Below are 19,000 nucleotides of genomic sequence, written 5' to 3'. Positions count from 1 at the left end.
TTAATTAACATGTCATAAGAAAATTAAACTTCAATATTATTATCTTGATCAAAATGGGACATAAAAAAAATGTGAAAAAAAAGGAGATATTAGATATGATTCAAAAAATAAAAAAGAATTAAATAGAAATATAATATTGATTTTTTAAGAGAACATAAATATTAAATAATAAATTAAATAATAAAAGAAGTATTGAAATATTTTTACTAAATTACGATTTTGATCAAAATACTAAAAAAATATTAATTAAGAAATGTGTGATGAAAAAAATAAAATTAATGTAAAAAAAAGAAATTATTTAAATAAAATAAACAACAAAATCACAAAAGCAATATAAATCTTAAAGGAAAATTAAATACTGGGAAAAAATGGTGTAATTTATATTTTTAATAGGATCAAAGTGACATTTTTTTTTTGAATTTAAAAAGAAACTAATAATAAGGTATCTAAAAATTAAAAAAAAAAAAAAAAAGAGATATATATATATATATGTGATTTTAAATTTAAAAATAATATTTTTGTGTTAATTATTTCTTTTTTCATATTTATAGTAAAATAATAATATTTTATTTTACTTTTAAATTTAGCAATATTTTAGTTAAAAATTAATCACTTAATTAATGAATGTTTTGTCATATGTTATTATCTTCTTATCTACGAATGTCAATCTAATCCTACACCAAAGTTTCAATTCACCATTTATATAAAAATAAATTTTCACTTATTTTATTTTTAATTATTTTCTTAAAAAAATTTGTAGATAATTACTATTATTCTATATACAACATAGGATATATGAAAACATTGAAAAATATTATTATAAAGCAAATAAAAAATAACTACATTTATTATATATTGTTATGGATGTATGATCTTATTTATTTAACTTATAAAAAAATTTTATAACATTTAACTTAAATTTATACACTAAACAGTAATTTAAAATGAAAGTTGGTTATATATTTACGATACATGATAGAATTATAAAAATACACATATTTCATACATCTAGTGAGTTTTATTGATAATTATTCAAAAATCGATTAATTTAAAATGAAAAATATTAAAAATATATATTGCAAATCTATTAATAAGAGCATAATATGTAAATATATATATGCTTTACATAATAATAATAATAATAAATAAATAAAATCTAAAACTTCAAAATAGTTTTACAACGTACTTACATAGTTTAAATATAACATGAAAATATATACATGTTCTATATAAAAAATTATTAATTTTAAATGAGATTTTATTTTATATTTTTGATTGAAATGTTCCCAATAACCTCATTTCATTTAAATGAGGTAACGATTATAAATTATTTAATATAAAAAATATTTGAATAAATATAATTTTTTGGGATTTACAACATTTTTAAAATTTAAATAATAAAGTTATTTAATAGGTAATTACAATTAAAAAATTATTTTATATGTCAATAATAAAAATTGTATCATATTACACGTAAATTAACTTTATGAGTTAAGTACGTATCTTACAATAAATATTATATATAATTGATTGGTAATTGATAATTCATATAAAATGATAATTAAATTTTAATAATAATATTTAGATTGATCAGTTTTAATATTTTAAATTTTGTATTTTTATATATAAAAAATATTTTTTACTAAAATTGTTTCAAACTTTCCCCTGCACCTTTTTAGACTTCATTTAAAATTGTAGTGGGAGTCGCGATGTTCTTAAATTCAAAATCCCCTAAATTCCATTTTCCTCTTTCTCGTGAGCCAGCCCCACAACAATGAGCCATCACCACGGCACCACCACTCTAGCCTGGAGCCGGTGCTTAACCCTCTTACGACACTGCACCAAAACAACTCAACTCAAATCAATCCACGCGCTTCTAGTCACCCAAGGCCTCCATGAAAACCCCAATATCATCACCAAACTAATAACCTCCCTTACCTCTCTTTCAATTAACCTCCACTACTCTTCCCTCCTCCTCAACCAACTCCAAAAATCCAACTTATTTATCTACAACACTCTGATTAAAGCTCACTCTAACGGCCCCCACCCTCAAACTTCATTCCATTACTTCAACCTCCTCTTAAAGGAAGAAACTATAACACCCAATTGCCAAACCTTTACCTTTGTTCTTGTTGCTTGTGCAAAAACTAGTTCTTTGCTTTCAGGAATGCAAATCCAGAACTGGGTATTTAAAAATGGAATGTTTTCATCAGATTCTTACGTTCAAACTGGGGTTATAAGGCTTTTTGTTGAAGCCAGGTTGTGGGATGATGCTAGGAAAGTGTTTGATGAAATTGCTTATGTTGATGTTGTCAAGTGGAATGTGCTTATGAGTGGGTTAATACGGTGTCGTTTAGGGGCTCAAGCTTTGAGTGTGTTTAAGGAAATGTTGCTTTTTGGAGTCGAGCCTGATGAGTTTTGTTTGACTACAGCTTTGACAGCTTGTGCACAAAGTGGGAGTCTTTGGGAAGGGAAATGGATTCACGAGTATGTGAAAAAAAGGGAAAATTATTTGGAACTTGATGTGTTTATTGGAACAGCACTTGTTGATATGTATGCAAAGTGTGGATGTTTAGACTTGGCCGTGGAAGTTTTTGAAGGGATGAGTAAGAGGAATGTATTTTCATGGGCAGCTATGATTGGAGGTTTTGCTGTTCATGGTCATGCAAGGAAAGCTATTCATTGTTTGGGAAGGATGCAAACTGATGGAATTAGGCCTGATGGGGTTGTTCTTCTTGGGGTTTTAACTGCGTGCACGCATGCAGGGTTGGTTGAGGAAGGTTTACTTTTGTTGAATAACATGGAAGGTCAATATAGGATTGTTCCTAAACATGAACATTATAGTTGTGTGGTGGACTCGCTTTGCAGGGTAGGTAAATTTGATGAAGCTTTAAAGCTCATAAGAAGAATGCCTATGAAACCACTTGCTTCGGTGTGGGGTGCTTTGTTGAATAGTTGTCGGATTCATAACAATGTTGAGCTTGCCGAGCTTGCTGTTAAAGAGCTTCTAGAGCTGGAAGATTGTGATGTGGATGAAGAAGACGCAGCTCTTGTGCAGTTATCCAACATTTACTTTGGTGCTCAGAAAAGTGAAGATGGTCATAGGGTCCGTAGGATGATTGGTGATAGAGGGCTCAGGAAAGCACCAGGATGCAGTATGATAGAGGTTGATGGTAGGACAACCGAATTTGTTTCTGGTGACGTATCGCATCCAATCCATTCTCAAATACATGCTTTACTGAAGCTACTCTTCCCTGGGGACCCTGACACCTTGTAGACATTATGGATCATATACCTTGGCAGCAGTGTTTTCACATTGCAAATCCACACAATATTCTCTGTCAGTGTAACCTTCTAAGAATCCTACTGCAGATTCTTATCTAGTGAGTTTGAGCAGTTGCTGATCTATATCATGATCTACCATCGAATTTTATCAAGATGGTAACAGTCATTCTTTACTACAAAGGGAGCAGCTGCGGAAATTTATATTTCTCCAATTGAGAAAGCAACCATTTCTTGCTCATATGTATGGAACAATGAAACATCACTAGCATTTTCTTTTAACAATTAATTTCTTGTTTGATTTCTAACATTTTTGCACTGATTTATTTTGAAGTACTACTTCCCCAAGCTATTTGTTCAATGTTTTCTTTCTTACCCTATAAATTGGGCGATGCTATGGCCATACTTGATTCTTATCAGAAATTGCAGGTCAGGTCCTGTAGTGTGCTCTGATATCTTCATTAGAAAATTTTGGCATTGCCAGTATACCTTAGTTACAAATGACAGCAAAACTTGGAGAACAAACTGAAACGGAATCCTCTGAATTCATCTTCCGGTATGTGCTTCTCCAAGGAATATGTTACTAAGCACATGATATAAGATCAAATCAAAAGAGATATAAATAATGCCCTCATATTAAAATTTGAAGTTAATATCAAATTTCATAATGCAAAACTGAAATATTAAATATTTGTCAACTTTTTTGGTTGTTACCCATTTAATGCTTCTTGTTGGGTGGATGAAACTAAAACAATGCAATGTGCTTTATTAATTCTTTTAAGATTCTCTTGATAGGGAGCTGATAATGGGTTTAGATTGAATCTGATTGTTGTTTGAATATGTGATTTGGATCCATTCTTTGGCTATTTTTTATCCTGGGCAAATTTTGGTTCATGCATCATGGTCAGATATATATATATATATATATATCATGTTATCAATGTTGATTTGTTCCAAATTGAATTTGTTGCAATTGCAAATATGTCTTGATACAATTATCGTTAATGAATCTTAAGATTTAATTAGTATAAGTTTATTGAAGACTTGAACAACTGGTGTGAGCAATTTCTTTTATCCTGTTTTCCTCTGATAGATGAACAACATCAAGGCTGCTTCACTGTTCCAGGAGCATACGTTGCTAGTAATGGGTCCAGAAAGGCTGCAAGAAGTGGGAACCTATCTCACATTAGAGAAAATGGAAAAGATGGTTCACTCATTTGTAATGCCAGCAGATGACTTCCCTCCTCCAAAAGTGCATCAGTGCTCAAGAATCTAGTAAACCTTTGACCTTTCCATAAGAATGATGCTCATACCAATGGAAAGTAACCAGTTCTTTCTCCATTTCCCTTCTTTTTACCATTCTTCCGTTTTGTCATAGTTGCATCTTTCTATTTGTTTACCTGTGATTAATATAACAGATCTTGAGTGAAAATCCTTTGAGCGTTTATGAGTTCTCACAATCTTGGAGTGAAAATCCTACTTTTTACCAAAAATATTTGTATAAATGGCCCCTTCCCAAGTAGTCTGCATGACTTTCCCATGATGCTTTACTTGCTTTTAATGGTGCAAAAGAAAAAGAGAAAGGGAAACTTCATTTTGGGAGTCATTGCTTTTATCCTTTTCATGAATGATTGAGGATTATAATTTGGCCAATATTATAGTCTACTGTCAGATCTTTTAGAATTGGTGTTTCCTTATCTAGCTTGTTGATTTCATGTCAATTTGATGAAAAAATAAAGTTATGGATGTCAATTTGTATTTTAACACTAACATCCCCATGAATTTGATAAAGTTAAAAATTCAAAAGACACTTTCTTATAGGATGGATTCCTGCACAATGTTGAATTTTTTTTATTTTTTTTTACAAAGATAATTATAGTTAGAGAATGGTAAAAGAAGTTAAGGCATTGAAATTGTTGTATAAATCAGTTAAACTTTCCTGTTCAATACTAAAGGCTATTTAACTTTACATCAAAGAGACTCACAAGTTTTGATACCAAAAAATATTTAATGAAAATAAAATTTTGGATAAAAAATATTATAATTCTTTTGCCTTTTTTTTCTTTAAGCTTATGATGAATTACTTTTCCTAGGTTCTTTTGTTTTTCTTTTACACTATATTTAGTAGGATGGGATAAAAATGGAAGGAAGGGAAAATTTTGAGGGAAAAAAGAAAAGTTATTTTCTTTTATTGTGTTTGGTATAAAAGATGAAAACTACAGGTAAAAAATGAAAGGAGTAAGTTGTTAATAAATTAAATTGTCAATCTTAGTTGAATGAGCATTTTTTTTTTATCTTTAGACAAATTAAATTTTGAGGAAAGAGAAATATGTAAATTCACTCATTTGCTTTTTTTTCTTTTTTATTTCTCTTTTATCAAAAATATATAAAAAAGTAATCTTTGCTTTTATCCTCTCTTCTATTCTTTTTTTTTTTTTTTTTTTTAACTAAATACAGTGTTAGGTTTATGAATAAAAAAGTGTGCCTTTTGTTTTTTAAAAAATTATTGTAAAACAAATATAAAAGGTAAAAAGTAAAATTGAAATTAATTAAAATTTAATATTTGTTATAATATAGTTAATTAAAAATAGTGACAGATCCAAAATTTTTTTCAAGAGTGTTCACTATAATATAAAAAATTGTAAACAAAAATTTAAAATAATAATTACTATATTATTACAATTGTTCACGATGAATTCTCATATTTAAAAATATATATATATATATATATAATTGCATCATTCCTAATGCTCTCAAATATATCTTTTCAATACACATTCTTCTCATATCATTGAAATTTTTGTATGATTTATTAGTGTCGATATGAAAATTTTAGGATGTTCAAAAGAAAATAAACTTTAAAATTTTTTTTATTTTTTAATGTTTGGACACCTCACTAAAGCACATGTATGTGCCCATAATTAAAAATAAATTTATTATTTTTACATTATTTATAGAGGTTTTAAATTCTACAAATGAAATTAAAAGATTATTATGTCTTTTTATCATATTAATTTTTATTTTTTTACATACATTTTAAAATAATATACTTCAACCCTCTAATTTCATGAGTAAAAATTTTAAACTTTATATGAGATAATTTTTCTTAAAAATAATTGCTCACTATTTTTTACTTTTTGGTAATGCCTTGAAAAAATTGTGTACCTGAAAAGATTGTTTCCTTTCGTATTTGGTTTTTATTTTTCTTATTTTTTCTTCTAAAAGCAAAAAAAAAAAAAAAAAAAAGTAGAAGAAATCATCAAACATAATCTAAGATTATACAAATCTCAAAAGGTGCAATGAAAATGTTCCATAATATTTTCCCTCTACAATGTACTAATCAATAATAGATAACAGAAAGTGGTTTCCATGATTTAAATGTGGGAAAAAAAATTTTACATTTTCTCTCTTAATTCAACCTAATCTATTCTCTACCTAAAACCACTTCAGTTTAATGTTCCTTAGCCTATGTAGCTGATGGGATTTGCATGTAAAATTACTATAAATAAACATTTATCTTAGATTTATATCGATTAGAAATAGTTTTTTTTATATAAAAAAAATATTATAATTTGATAATAAAAAAAAAATTGCAGGTTTTTATATTTAAATTTTACTAGTATTACGAATTTTCATCTAATTTTGGATTCAACAAAAAAAAAATTTTGAATGTGCAAACATTTGCATTCTGCGACTCAGAATTGACACCAAAAACATAGTTCAAACCAACACAAGTAGACCGGTACCAGATTCCTGATCAATGGAGCCTACAAGTTAATTCTGTACATTGACAGAAAGCGAGAAGCATGTGTTCTGTTCAGCAGCAATAGGCATCTTCTGATCGGTATCAGAATAAATTTTGGTTACTAATTCATCAGTGAATGAGTTCTGTCATATTTATCAACTCTTTTAGGCAAACCAGGTTAGTTATGAAACTTTATAGATTTGCCTTATCTTCATTGTTATGCTTAGTTTGATTTTATTTTTGTTCTTGTTTTTGTATGAAACATGATGGTGCAGCCAATTCTAATGGGGAAAAATATAAAGTACTCTAATCTGGAACAGACTGAACTTACTGCTTGTAAGATTTTGATGAAATTAGTAAGAGGAAACTGGTAGAATTCTGTATTTCCCTAGTAGGAGATAGCGAGTTGGTAGCTTTTTTTTATTATTATTACTTAGGAGGCCACAGCATCGGAATAAGTGAAAGTATTGTAGGTACTAAAATTTGAATCAAATCTACTGAATGGAATAGTTACATGAATCAAATAGAACTAAGTTTCGGAGAACAAATATTATTGGTTTTTATGCTCTTGGCTCTGTTGGAAAACATGGGGCAGAATATTAGTTTAGTAAAAATAACTTTGTTATTTAACTTGTATCATCCCTTTAATGAATATTGTGAAATCTTTGCCAGGATTACAATGCTAAACTTTCTGACTTTGGACTTGAGAAAGATGGTCCAGAGGGAGATAAGACTCATGTATCTACTCGTGTGATGGGAACCTAAGGTCATGCAGCTCCCAGGTATGGTATAACAGGTAAATATGATTGAATTTTTTGTATATAATTTGACATATATTGACATTTTTCTGTGAACTTGCTGAACTCTTAAAGTAACCTATATAATATGGTTGTGAACTTTCAGTGAATTTATAGTCTTAATTTCATAAAATAAAAGATCGAAACCTAGTTTGCATTTTGAAATAATAAAATTCAGGAGTTCATTTGGGTATTTAAGCCAAAAATTTATAGCTAATGAGACCCATACTTTTCCAGGGCATCTTACACCAAATAGTGATGTCTATAGCTTGGGGTGGTTCTACTTGAGATGTGACTGGCAAAAGATCCATGGACAAAAACCGACCAAATGGGGAGCATAACCAGGTGGAATGGGCTCGACCCTATCCTGGTGAGAGATGAAGATTTTACCGACTTATAGATGAATGACGCTTCTAAATAAAAGGTGCTCATAAAGTAATTCAATTGGCTGCCCACTGCCTTGGCCGATATCTAAATCCAGACCTCTGATGAGTGAAGTTGTTGAAGCCTTAAAGCCTCTGCCAAATCTCAAGGATATGGCTTGTACTTCTTCCCACTTCCAGGCCATACAAGTAGAGCGCATGAGGTCCACTTCAAAACCTGAACTGGAGGAAGGGTGGAAGCGGGGTTGTAATTAAGTAATGGACAACCTAACGGAAGCCCCTCCTCTCCGAATGGTATGCATGTGTCTCCATATTATAGTTACCTTCTTCATTAATCACCCAAACCTAATGTTGGCCATCCTTTACGTTTAGTATATGCCCATCCATATCATAGTAACCTAATGTTCTCCTCTCCGAATGGTATGCTGTTTTCCATTTCATTTCATGTTTTTGTTCTGGGGATTTAAGTTATCATTAAGAAAATAGACATCTGTCATAGTTTTGAAGTTCATGCTGGCCTGTTCTTAATAGTGGGCATTTATGGGCATCGTTGTCCAATACGAAGGTGATTACTTAGAAGAAACTCCTGAGAGAAATAATGAAGAGCTTTTTGGAATTAGTGAAAATGGTTTCCTGTTCTTTTGACCTTTTAATTGTCTTCATTCTTTTTTAGATCAGTATTCCTACTGATTGTTCATCACCTAACATTCCCTCTAGCAATTGTGATTAGAGCTAAAACTTGTTGGTCCTCGTTCCAATGCTCATGCCCAACCATGGCGACAAGAAATTCCCTCCATAACTTTAGGGAGTATGTTGGTTGCCTGCTATACTAAGTTGAGCTTACTGCAAATACCAGAACTTTAGAATATTCAATGATTACTCCATAACATCTAATTCATTGTTTCTTATGACTTTTCTTCGTCCTTTGGAGTAAAAATGTGGATAAATTTGGCATACAACACCAATCACATTGATAATTCATGTCCACTGGGACCAACCTTTAACGTGAAAACCAGGGAGGAAGCAAAGGACAGATAAAAGATCAGAAATTGTAAATGAAATCTAAATTCTGATGAAACAATAAGACACTTGGCAGGATTGGCATAAAAAAATAGTTTGAACTGATTTTCTCTTTAATTTTCCACGTACATTTTTGTTGGGCTAAAAGCCTCAAATCCAATCATACCAGCGGAAACGAAATCAAACAATAAATCAAACACACAAGAGACAACAATTTAACGTGGTTCAGTCCAATTGACCTACATCCACGGATGAGAAACAAGATCCACTAGTTGTAGAGAATTACAAACATACATCATATCATCAACCCCACTCAACAATCAATACTCATAAGACACTCTCAATCTCCTCTAGTCTTATGAAGTATTCTCTACCCAAACAAACACAAACCCAAACTCTTGTGCACCTTTTCAACACAACCAAACACATACCCATATGTTCCCATACATCATACTTATGTGGACCCTCTCAGTCTCCTCTAGTCCACTTACAAACAAACTTACACACCCATAAGACGTAGAGCCCCAATACTCCTATGGGGTGTTTATCCCACAAAACCCTACAACTCTCTTACATTTTTTTCTCATACCTAATCGTGTAGAGACTTCACCTATTTATAACCATACAAACTTGCCCATTAAGAATCCCTCTCCTCTTAGAATTCTTCTCTTGTAAGTGAAACTTGCCTATTAAGAATCCCTTTCCTTTTAGAATTCTTCTCTTGCAAGTCAAACTTACCTATTAAGAATCCTCTTTCTCTTGGAATTCTTCTTTTGCAAGTCTTCTTGTCCATCAAGCAATATCTGACAAATCCCAAACAAATCTCTAACAAATCTCAAACAAATCTCTAACAAATCTCTTATGGGATTTGAGTCAATATTCCCAACAATCTCCACCTTGACTCAAATTCCATCAATCATCTGTCTTTATGCTAGACATGCTTGGCTCTACCTGCAATGAAAGTCTTACAATCATTTTCTCTTCTCTTGTGTCTTCACGCTTCATAGAAATCAATCCTCAATCTTCAAAACTTGAACTCGAACTCTTTTCTTGAATCGAGCTCCTCTGGATTTGCTTCTTCCCATGTCTTAAACCAAGCTTTTCTCATATCTCAAACTGTCAACTCTTCTCAAGTCTCGAATTATCGGCTCTTTCCACATCTTGAATCTTCAACTCCTCTCATGTTTCAAACCTTCAGCTCTGATACCACTTGTTGGGGAACACCACAGCTCTGATAGCACTTGTTGGGCTAAAAGCCTCCAATCCAATCACACCAGCGGAAGCGAAATCAAACAATAAATCAAACACACAAGAGACAACAATTTAACGTGGTTCGGTCCAATTGACCTACATCCACGGATGAGAAACAAGATCCACTAGTTGTAGAGAATTACAAACATACATCATATCATCAACCCCACTCAACAATCAATACTCATAAGACACTCTTAATCTCCTCTAGTCTTATGAAATATTCTCTACCCAAACAAACACAAACCCAAACTCTTGTGCACCTTTTCAACACAACCAAACACATACCCATATGTTCCCATACATCATACCTATGTGGACCCTCTCAGTCTCCTCTAGTCCACTCACAAACAAACTTACACACCCATAAGACGTAGAGCCCCAATACTCCTATGGGGGGTTTATCCCACAAAACCCTACAACTCTCTTACATCTTTTTTTCATACCTAATCCTGTAGAGACTTCACCTATTTATAACCATACAAACTTGCCCATTAAGAATCCCTCTCCTCTTAGAATTCTTCTCCTGTAAGTCAAACTTGCCTATTAAGAATCTCTTTCTTTTTAGAATTCTTCTCTTGCAAGTCAAACTTACCTATTAAGAATCCTTTTTCTCTTGGAATTCTTCTTTTGTAAGTCTTCTTGTCCATCAAGCAATATCTGACAAATCCCAAACAAATCTCTAACAAATCTCTAACAAATCTCTTATGCGATTTGAGTCAATATTCCCAACAATCTCCACCTTGACTCAAATTCCATCAATCATCTATCTTTATGCTAGACATGCTTGGCTCCACCTGCAATGGAAGTCTTACAATCATCTTCTCTTCTCTTGTGTCTTCACGCTTCATAGAAACCAATCCTCAATCTTCAAAACTTGAACTCGAACTCTTTTCTTGAATCGAGCTCCTCTGGATTTGCTTCTTCCCATGTCTTAAACCAAGCTTTTTCCATATCTCAAACTGTCAACTCTTCTCAAGTCTCGAACTATCGACTCTTTCCACATCTTGAATCTTCAACTCTTCTCATGTTTCAAACCTTCAGCTCTGATACCACTTGTTGGGGAACACCACAGCTCTGATACCATTTGTTGGGCTAAAAGCCTCCAATCCAATCACACCAGCGGAAGCGAAATCAAACAATAAATCAAACACACAAGAGACAACAATTTAACATGGTTCGGTCCAATTGACCTACATCCACGGATGAGAAACAAGATCCACTAGTTGTAGAGAATTACAAACATACATCATATCATTAACCCCACTCAACAATCAATACTCATAAGACACTCTTAATCTCCTCTAGTCTTATGAAGTATTCTCTACCCAAACAAATACAAACCCAAACTCTTGTGCACCTTTTCAACACAACCAAACACATACCCATATGTTCCCATACATCATACCTATGTGGACCCTCTCAGTCTCCTCTAGTCCACTCACAAACAAACTTACACACCCATAAGATGTAGAGCCCCAATACTCCTATGGGGTGTTTATCCCACAAAACCCTACAACTCTCTTACATTTTTTTCTCATACCTAATCCTGTAGAGACTTCACCTATTTATAACCATACAAACTTGCCCATTAAGAATCCCTCTCCTCTTAGAATTCTTCTTCTGTAAGTCAAACTTGCCTATTAAGAATCCCTTTCTTTTTAGAATTCTTCTCTTGCAAGTCAAACTTACCTATTAAGAATCTTCTTTCTCTTGGAATTCTTCTTTTGCAAGTCTTCTTGTCCATCAAGCAATATCTGACAAATCTCAAACAAATCTCAAACAAATCTCAAACAAATCTCTTATGGGATTTGAGTCAATATTCCCAACAATCTCCACCTTGACTCAAATTCCATCAATCATCTGTCTTTATGCTAGACATGCTTGGCTCCACCTGCAATGAAAGTCTTACAATCATCTTCTCTTCTCTTGTGTCTTCACGCTTCATAGAAATCAATCCTCAATCTTCAAAACTTGAACTCGAACTATTTTCTTGAATCGAGCTCCTCTGGATTTGCTTCTTCCCATGTCTTAAACCAAGCTTTTCTCATATCTCAAACTGTCAACTCTTCTCAAGTCTCGAATTATCGGCTCTTTCCACATCTTGAATCTTCAACTCCTCTCATGTTTCAAACCTTCAGCTCTGATACCACTTGTTGGGGAACACCACAGCTCTGATACCACTTGTTGGGCTAAAAGCCTCCAATCCAATCACACCAGCGGAAGCGAAATCAAACAATAAATCAAACACACAAAAGACAACAATTTAACGTGGTTCGGTCCAATTGACCTACATCCACGGATGAGAAACAAGATCCACTAGTTGTAGAGAATTACAAACATACATCATATCATCAACCCCACTCAACAATCAATACTCATAAGACACTCTCAATCTCCTCTAGTCTTATGAAATATTCTCTACCCAAACAAACACAAACCCAAACTCTTGTGCACCTTTTCAATACAACCAAACACATACCCATATGTTCCCATACATCATACCTATGTGGACCCTCTCAGTCTCCTCTAGTCCACTCACAAACAAACTTACACACCCATAAGACGTAGAGCCCCAATACTCCTATGGGGTGTTTATCCCACAAAACCCTACAACTCTCTTACATCTTTTTCTCATACTAATCCTGTAGAGACTTCACCTATTTATAACCATACAAACTTGCCCATTAAGAATCCCTCTCCTCTTAGAATTCTTCTCCTGTAAGTCAAACTTGCCTATTAAGAATCTCTTTCCTTTTAGAATTCTTCTCTTGCAAGTCAAACTTACCTATTAAGAATCATTTTTCTCTTGGAATTCTTCTTTTGCAAGTCTTCTTGTCCATCAAGCAATATCTGACAAATCCCAAACAAATCTCTAATAAATCTCAAACAAATCTCTTATGGGATTTGAGTCAATATTCCCAACAATTTTATAGTTCAGAAGTTCTGACAACGAGACTACTCGGATGAGCTTCGAGAGTAACGGTCTTCGGTGAACAAGAAACTTTTGAGACACAATTTTCATTGTTGGCCGGGACTTTGGGTTGAGACTTAAGCATGCAAAAGCAAGACTAGAAGCAAGAATAATATCGAGGGTGATTCTTTTATTTGTTGGAGGTGATAGACGAGGATCTAATATATCGCTAAGCATCATGTTTTGGAAAGAAGCTAATGAAAGTGATGTTAAGAGCTCCCCAGGATGCTTTCCCATTAGTATTTCCAATGCCAGTACTCCAAAGCTATAAACATCGCATTTTTCACTTACAACAATTGTATATGCAAACTCTGCAAAAAAAAAAAAAAGCATAAAATTTTTTAGGTTCTGACTTCAACATTTGATGAAGTGAAAGGAAAGAAGGATTTAATATGAACCTGGAGCTATGTAGCCATAAGTGCCTGCAAGTATGCTCTGATTTGATGAATCAGGATCCAAGAGTCTAGCATTTCCAAAGTCAGAAACGACAGCCTCCAAATTTGAGTCCAAGAGAACATTGTTGCTTGATATGTCTCGATGAACAATTGGTGGTGAGCAACCATGATGCAAATAAGCTAGAGCATGTGCTACACATTTGATGACATTAACTCTTTTAATCCAATCCAATTCCACAGCTTCAGCATCATTGCTTAGAACACAAAACAAGCTTCCTCTTTCCATGTATTCATAAATCAAAAACATGCATTGCTTGTGTAGGCAAAATCCATGAAGCTTCACAATATTTCTATGTAGTATTTCTGTCAGCAACTTCACCTCATTTCTAAAGCTCATGCTGAATGCTGGATTCTCGGCTTCAAAACCGTGAAGCTTTTTCAATGCAACCACTCTGCCACTAGGTAAACATGCTTTGTATACACTGCCATAGCCTCCAGTTCCAATGCAATATTTGATGTCAAAATCCTCGGTTGATTTAATGATGTCTTCATACGCAATTCTTCCATCATAGTTCCACACCGAGAATATATCTCCATTTTTTGTCTCACTTTGATCAGGTTTGTAACTTTTAGCTCTATGTCGGAAAATGGCCACCATCACCAATGCCAAAGTTGAGACAAGAAATAAAGTTGGAACGACAATAATGATTTTTAGATTGTGCATCACTTTGCTGTTTCTTTTCCTTTTTACAGTTGGGGATGAAGATGAAGGGCAAGGTGGGAAGCCTGTAATGGCACCACATAAATCCTTATTGCCTGTAAATGACTCTAGTGGAAGATGCAACAACACACTTGGAATTGGACCCATCAATGAGTTAAATGATAAATTGAGTTTCACCGTATCAAATGTGAAGTTCGGAACCCTTCCACTCAAATTATTGTTTGCTAAATTCAAGTCTTTTAAATTTAAGCATTTAACAATTTGAGTTGGAATAGGTCCACTCAATCTGTTTTGGGAGAGATCCAAGAACTTCAAAGCTTCCAAAATTCCAATTCCATGGGGTATGGAACCGTTCAACAGATTTGAAGAAAGGAATAAACGGATCAAATTGGTTAAATGACACAGCGATGGAGGGATCGAACCTGTGAGTTTGTTCTGAGAGAGGTATAATACAGTTAGATTCTTTAATTTTCCAATATCTGTTGGGATGAAACCCTCAAAAAGATTGGAATCTAGGAACAAAGTAGTCAAACTGGATAACAGAACTAGAAATGGAGGGATTTGACCCCTGAAATTATTGGCACCGAGATCCAAGTATGCCAAGTTATTAAGATTTGTTATTTCTGAAGGGATTGAACCATTTATTTGATTTCCATAAAGGCCCAAATATTTCAAGTTGGATAAATTGCCCAAATTAGGAGGGAGTGGACCATGAATTTTGTTTAAACCCAACGAAAGAAAACTGAGATTCTTCATATTTCCAATCTCACGAGGGATAAAACCATTAATTTGATTTGACCAGAGGCTGAGTGATACCAATTTCGTTAATTGACACAAATAGAAAGGGATGGGACCCAAAAGCATATTGAAGGAGAGATCTAGAGTAACCAAATTGGTTAGTCTCCCTATTTCTTTTGGAATGAATCCATTGAGTTGGTTGTTTTGAAGGTACAACATTGTCAGGTTGGTTAAATTGCTAACAGAAGACGGGATCAGACCCAAAAGCATATTGGCGGAGAGATCTAGAGTAACCAAATTGGTTAGTCTCCCTATTTCTTTTGGAATGGATCCATCGAGTTGGTTATTTTGAAGGTACAACATTGTCAGGTTGGTTAAATTGCTAACAGAAGAAGGGATGAGACCCAAAAGCATATTGGAGGAGAGATCTAGAGTAACCAAATTGGTTAGTCTTCCTATTTCTTTTGGAATGGATCCATTGAGTTGGTTATTTTGAAGGTACAACATTGTCAGATTGGTTAAATTGCTAACAGAAGAAGGGATTGGACCAACAAACATGTTGCTTGAAAGATCAAGAGTAACCAAACTCTTTAGCTTGGCAATACTTAGTGGGATAGGGCCACTGAGCACGCAGTGACTGAGGTTGAGAGTCATCAACCTTTCCAGGTTCCATACTTCGTGGGGGATGCTCTGTAATGGATTGAAGTCCATATTCAAGTGGGTGAGATTGCTCAAAAAACCTATAGCTGAAGGCATATGCACGACGAGGTTCTTAGTCAAATTTAGTGAAACAAGATTCTTGATGTTTTCTATTGCCAGGGAAATGGTATCAATCTCATTATAAGAAACGTCAAGCACCAATAACTGGGTGAGGTTTCTAAATGAAGGAGGTAACTCACCTCTAAGATCATTCATGGACAGGTTGAGATAACTGAGTTTTGAAAGGGCACCTATCTGAGGTGGTATTCTCCCATTGAGACCATGGCTGCTGAGATCGATCTGGGTGACACTTCCAACTGCGTCGCATCTGACGCCAGGCCATCTACAATGGTCAGCATCTATTTTGCTATCGTTACTCCACCACCCAGTCTCCATCAAGGCTTTTGCCTCTGCAGGCAGCAGAGGCTCCAAATCCGACATTTCATTGCTCTTAACATTTATAGAGAGTAAAAATAATATTGCTATAGAAGTAAAAAAATGGGATGCCATAGCTATTCAGTTCAGGATTGAAGCCATTAACCCTAAACTTAAGGTATTTAAAGGAGCCAGGCAAACAAATATTTTAAGTCTTTGGTCATTGCCTATGTATTGAATTTTCTTCGTCTTTTGAAGTGAAGAAAACGTTTACATGAAAATGTGTTCACTTTTCTTTGTCTTCTGAAGTGAAGAAAACGTGTACATGAACAATGTGTTCATCATTAATTGGCAGAAAATGAAGTGAAAAAATTAATCGATTACTGTTAGAAAATGAGAAGTCGGTGTTCTGTTTTTCTTCCTTGAAGCTTCTGATAGAGCAATAATGATAATGATGTAGCCTTGCCTATAGAACTTGTTCTCCTTCGTGGAAATGAAGACGAAATACAAATAATTCACATTGATGGCTGGATTGTTATTAATGGATAACATGAAGCACCCATGTTTTTGAAGAATTTGTGGACACATACTTATTTTTCAATATTTAGATAATTGTCTTCTCGAGCAAAGACCTTATAGCATTAAGATGAAATACAAATAATTTGACAATGATGTGTTGATTATTATTCATGGATAACATGATACAATTTTCACATAAATTTAAAGAAAACAAAATACCAAATCAGAATTTGTAAAAACCAAAATTCGTTGGTAACTGGAATTGCTGGTGCTAGACCTTCAGTATCTGAATTACATGCTTGAATGCGGTGGTATGTAAAGTTTCATCAATTTACACATGACATGAAGTTGAAATTCAAGCCTAAATAATTGATTAATTAACTATTAGAAAAAGTTCTATGTTAAAATCTTCAATATGAGTTTTTTTTTTTTTTTTTTTGCCAAGCCATTCCTAGAGTAAAAGAGTAAAACAACTAATTAATTTGTATGGAGTCTAAATATTCCATATGATAATAATTAATCAATATGGAGTTTTTTAATTAATTGATTGATTAAAGGAGAAAATAATTTAATTAATAACTAGTTTGTGACATGCATGGATTGTTTTATTTATTTAAATATATGTTTACTGTCATGCTCTAAACCCAATAATTTAGAACGTAACAATGCTGCATACTCATGAGACGAATCTCACAAGTATACAAGGTAATATATATCAAATTAAATCAATATTTCTAATAATTTATAAAATAATACCTTATAGAATCTTATGTGTACAAAATTATACTTTTTTCAAATTAGTTGAATATACTAAAGTTCTTACTAACAAATATTTTAAAATCAATAATAAAATACCCACTTCAAAAGCAATACCAAACTAAAGATAGATGCTAATCTTGCTAATTCAAATAGTTGTCAAGATTAACTCTCCTAAGACACAAACACCGAAATCTAAAAAAAGTAAAGACAAATAAAAAAAAATGAGTACAATGACTCGGCAAGTAACCGATATCCCCTCAGTTGGATTAAGCATGCCACAAAATAGTTAAACCAAAACATTAACTAAAAGATTAAAAAATATTTTAGGTAATCTTATATTCACAAACATATTCTCAAAACTAGATTTTCAGATCATAAAATGGAATCAAATATCACAAAATTGTAAATTTATTTAGTCTCCTATAACATATTACGACCATACTTAATCCCAGTGGCATAAGTTTGAATCAAAATTTCTCCTCTAGTGCAATAGAATAGAAATATATCAGAAGCACCTAGATCATTGCACTGACAATCATAATTAACCCATTAGTATAATGGGACAAAACAAAGATCACAATAACCTCTTTAGTGTAATGGCATAGAAATATATCACTGATGGCACGGTGAATAAAAACTACTATTCTCAATCGATGGCACGGTTCGAAATTGATATCGATATCAAAAAGTACATATCGATATGGTCAACAATTAACCCCCATTAGCATGGTTAGAACATAGTCATACTAAGAGATAAAAGCCAAAATATATTTTCATATTACCAACATATACAAATTCAATATTTATAAATTTTCACAAAACATAATCCATACAAAGTAAAATTCCATAATCATTCTATAGCAAAATTTCATATTTCGACAAATTATGGATATATAAATCTATTATTCTAAAATCATATTTGAAAATTAAAATAATATCAAACCATATTCCAAACTCATAACAAAGAAATCATATATGCATTTTGCATGCTCAAACCAATTTACAAAACAAATGAACAAAACAATATATATTATATATTTCAACTCTAAATATATTGATGTTGATTTTTTGGAATATAAAAACCAAAAGGATATCAAGTTACTTACCTGATACGCTAAATCAAAACTTAAGTAGCAAATCACTTAATTCTCTTAATATCCCAGTAATTTAAGGAATATTCAAAAATTAAAATTTAACCCAAAAATATAAATTTAATAAGGCAAACCTTTCGCAGGTCATCCTAGCAAATTGAGTTGTGTGGCAACCTTTTCGACAATTTGAAACTATTTGAAAATATTTTCTTTTAGCATATAAAATAATTTTTCCTTTAATATAGCAAAAT

General features: G+C 32.8%; 1 protein-coding gene and 1 pseudogene across 2 annotated transcripts; one reads left to right on the top strand and one right to left on the bottom strand.

The window, feature by feature from the left end:
• Window positions 1-1,737: 1,737 nt before the first annotated feature.
• On the top strand, window positions 1,738-4,804 carry LOC149511834 (pentatricopeptide repeat-containing protein At3g28660 pseudogene; annotated as a pseudogene). The gene is made up of 3 exons (XR_016333410.1): window positions 1,738-3,526; window positions 3,712-3,838; window positions 4,376-4,804. The product of XR_016333410.1 is annotated as a pentatricopeptide repeat-containing protein At3g28660 pseudogene (transcript).
• Window positions 4,805-9,267: 4,463 nt separating this feature from the next.
• LOC149511833 (uncharacterized) lies at window positions 9,268-16,515 on the bottom strand. The gene is made up of 2 exons (XM_089753912.1): window positions 13,851-16,515; window positions 9,268-13,763 (listed from the first exon to the last, which is right to left on the bottom strand). The coding sequence occupies exons 1-2, from the start codon at window positions 16,513-16,515 to the stop codon at window positions 13,354-13,356; spliced, it is 3,075 nt and encodes a 1,024-aa protein (XP_089610038.1). The 3' UTR covers window positions 9,268-13,353.
• Window positions 16,516-19,000: the final 2,485 nt, after the last annotated feature.

This window comes from Durio zibethinus, chromosome 24, assembly GCF_047325235.1.
Source record: "Durio zibethinus cultivar Kanyao isolate XHJ-2024 chromosome 24, ASM4732523v1, whole genome shotgun sequence".
Classification (NCBI taxonomy): Eukaryota; Viridiplantae; Streptophyta; class Magnoliopsida; order Malvales; family Malvaceae; genus Durio; species Durio zibethinus.
Note: the sequence above shows the minus strand (reverse complement) of the source record. Positions and strands in the feature narration are given on the sequence as shown.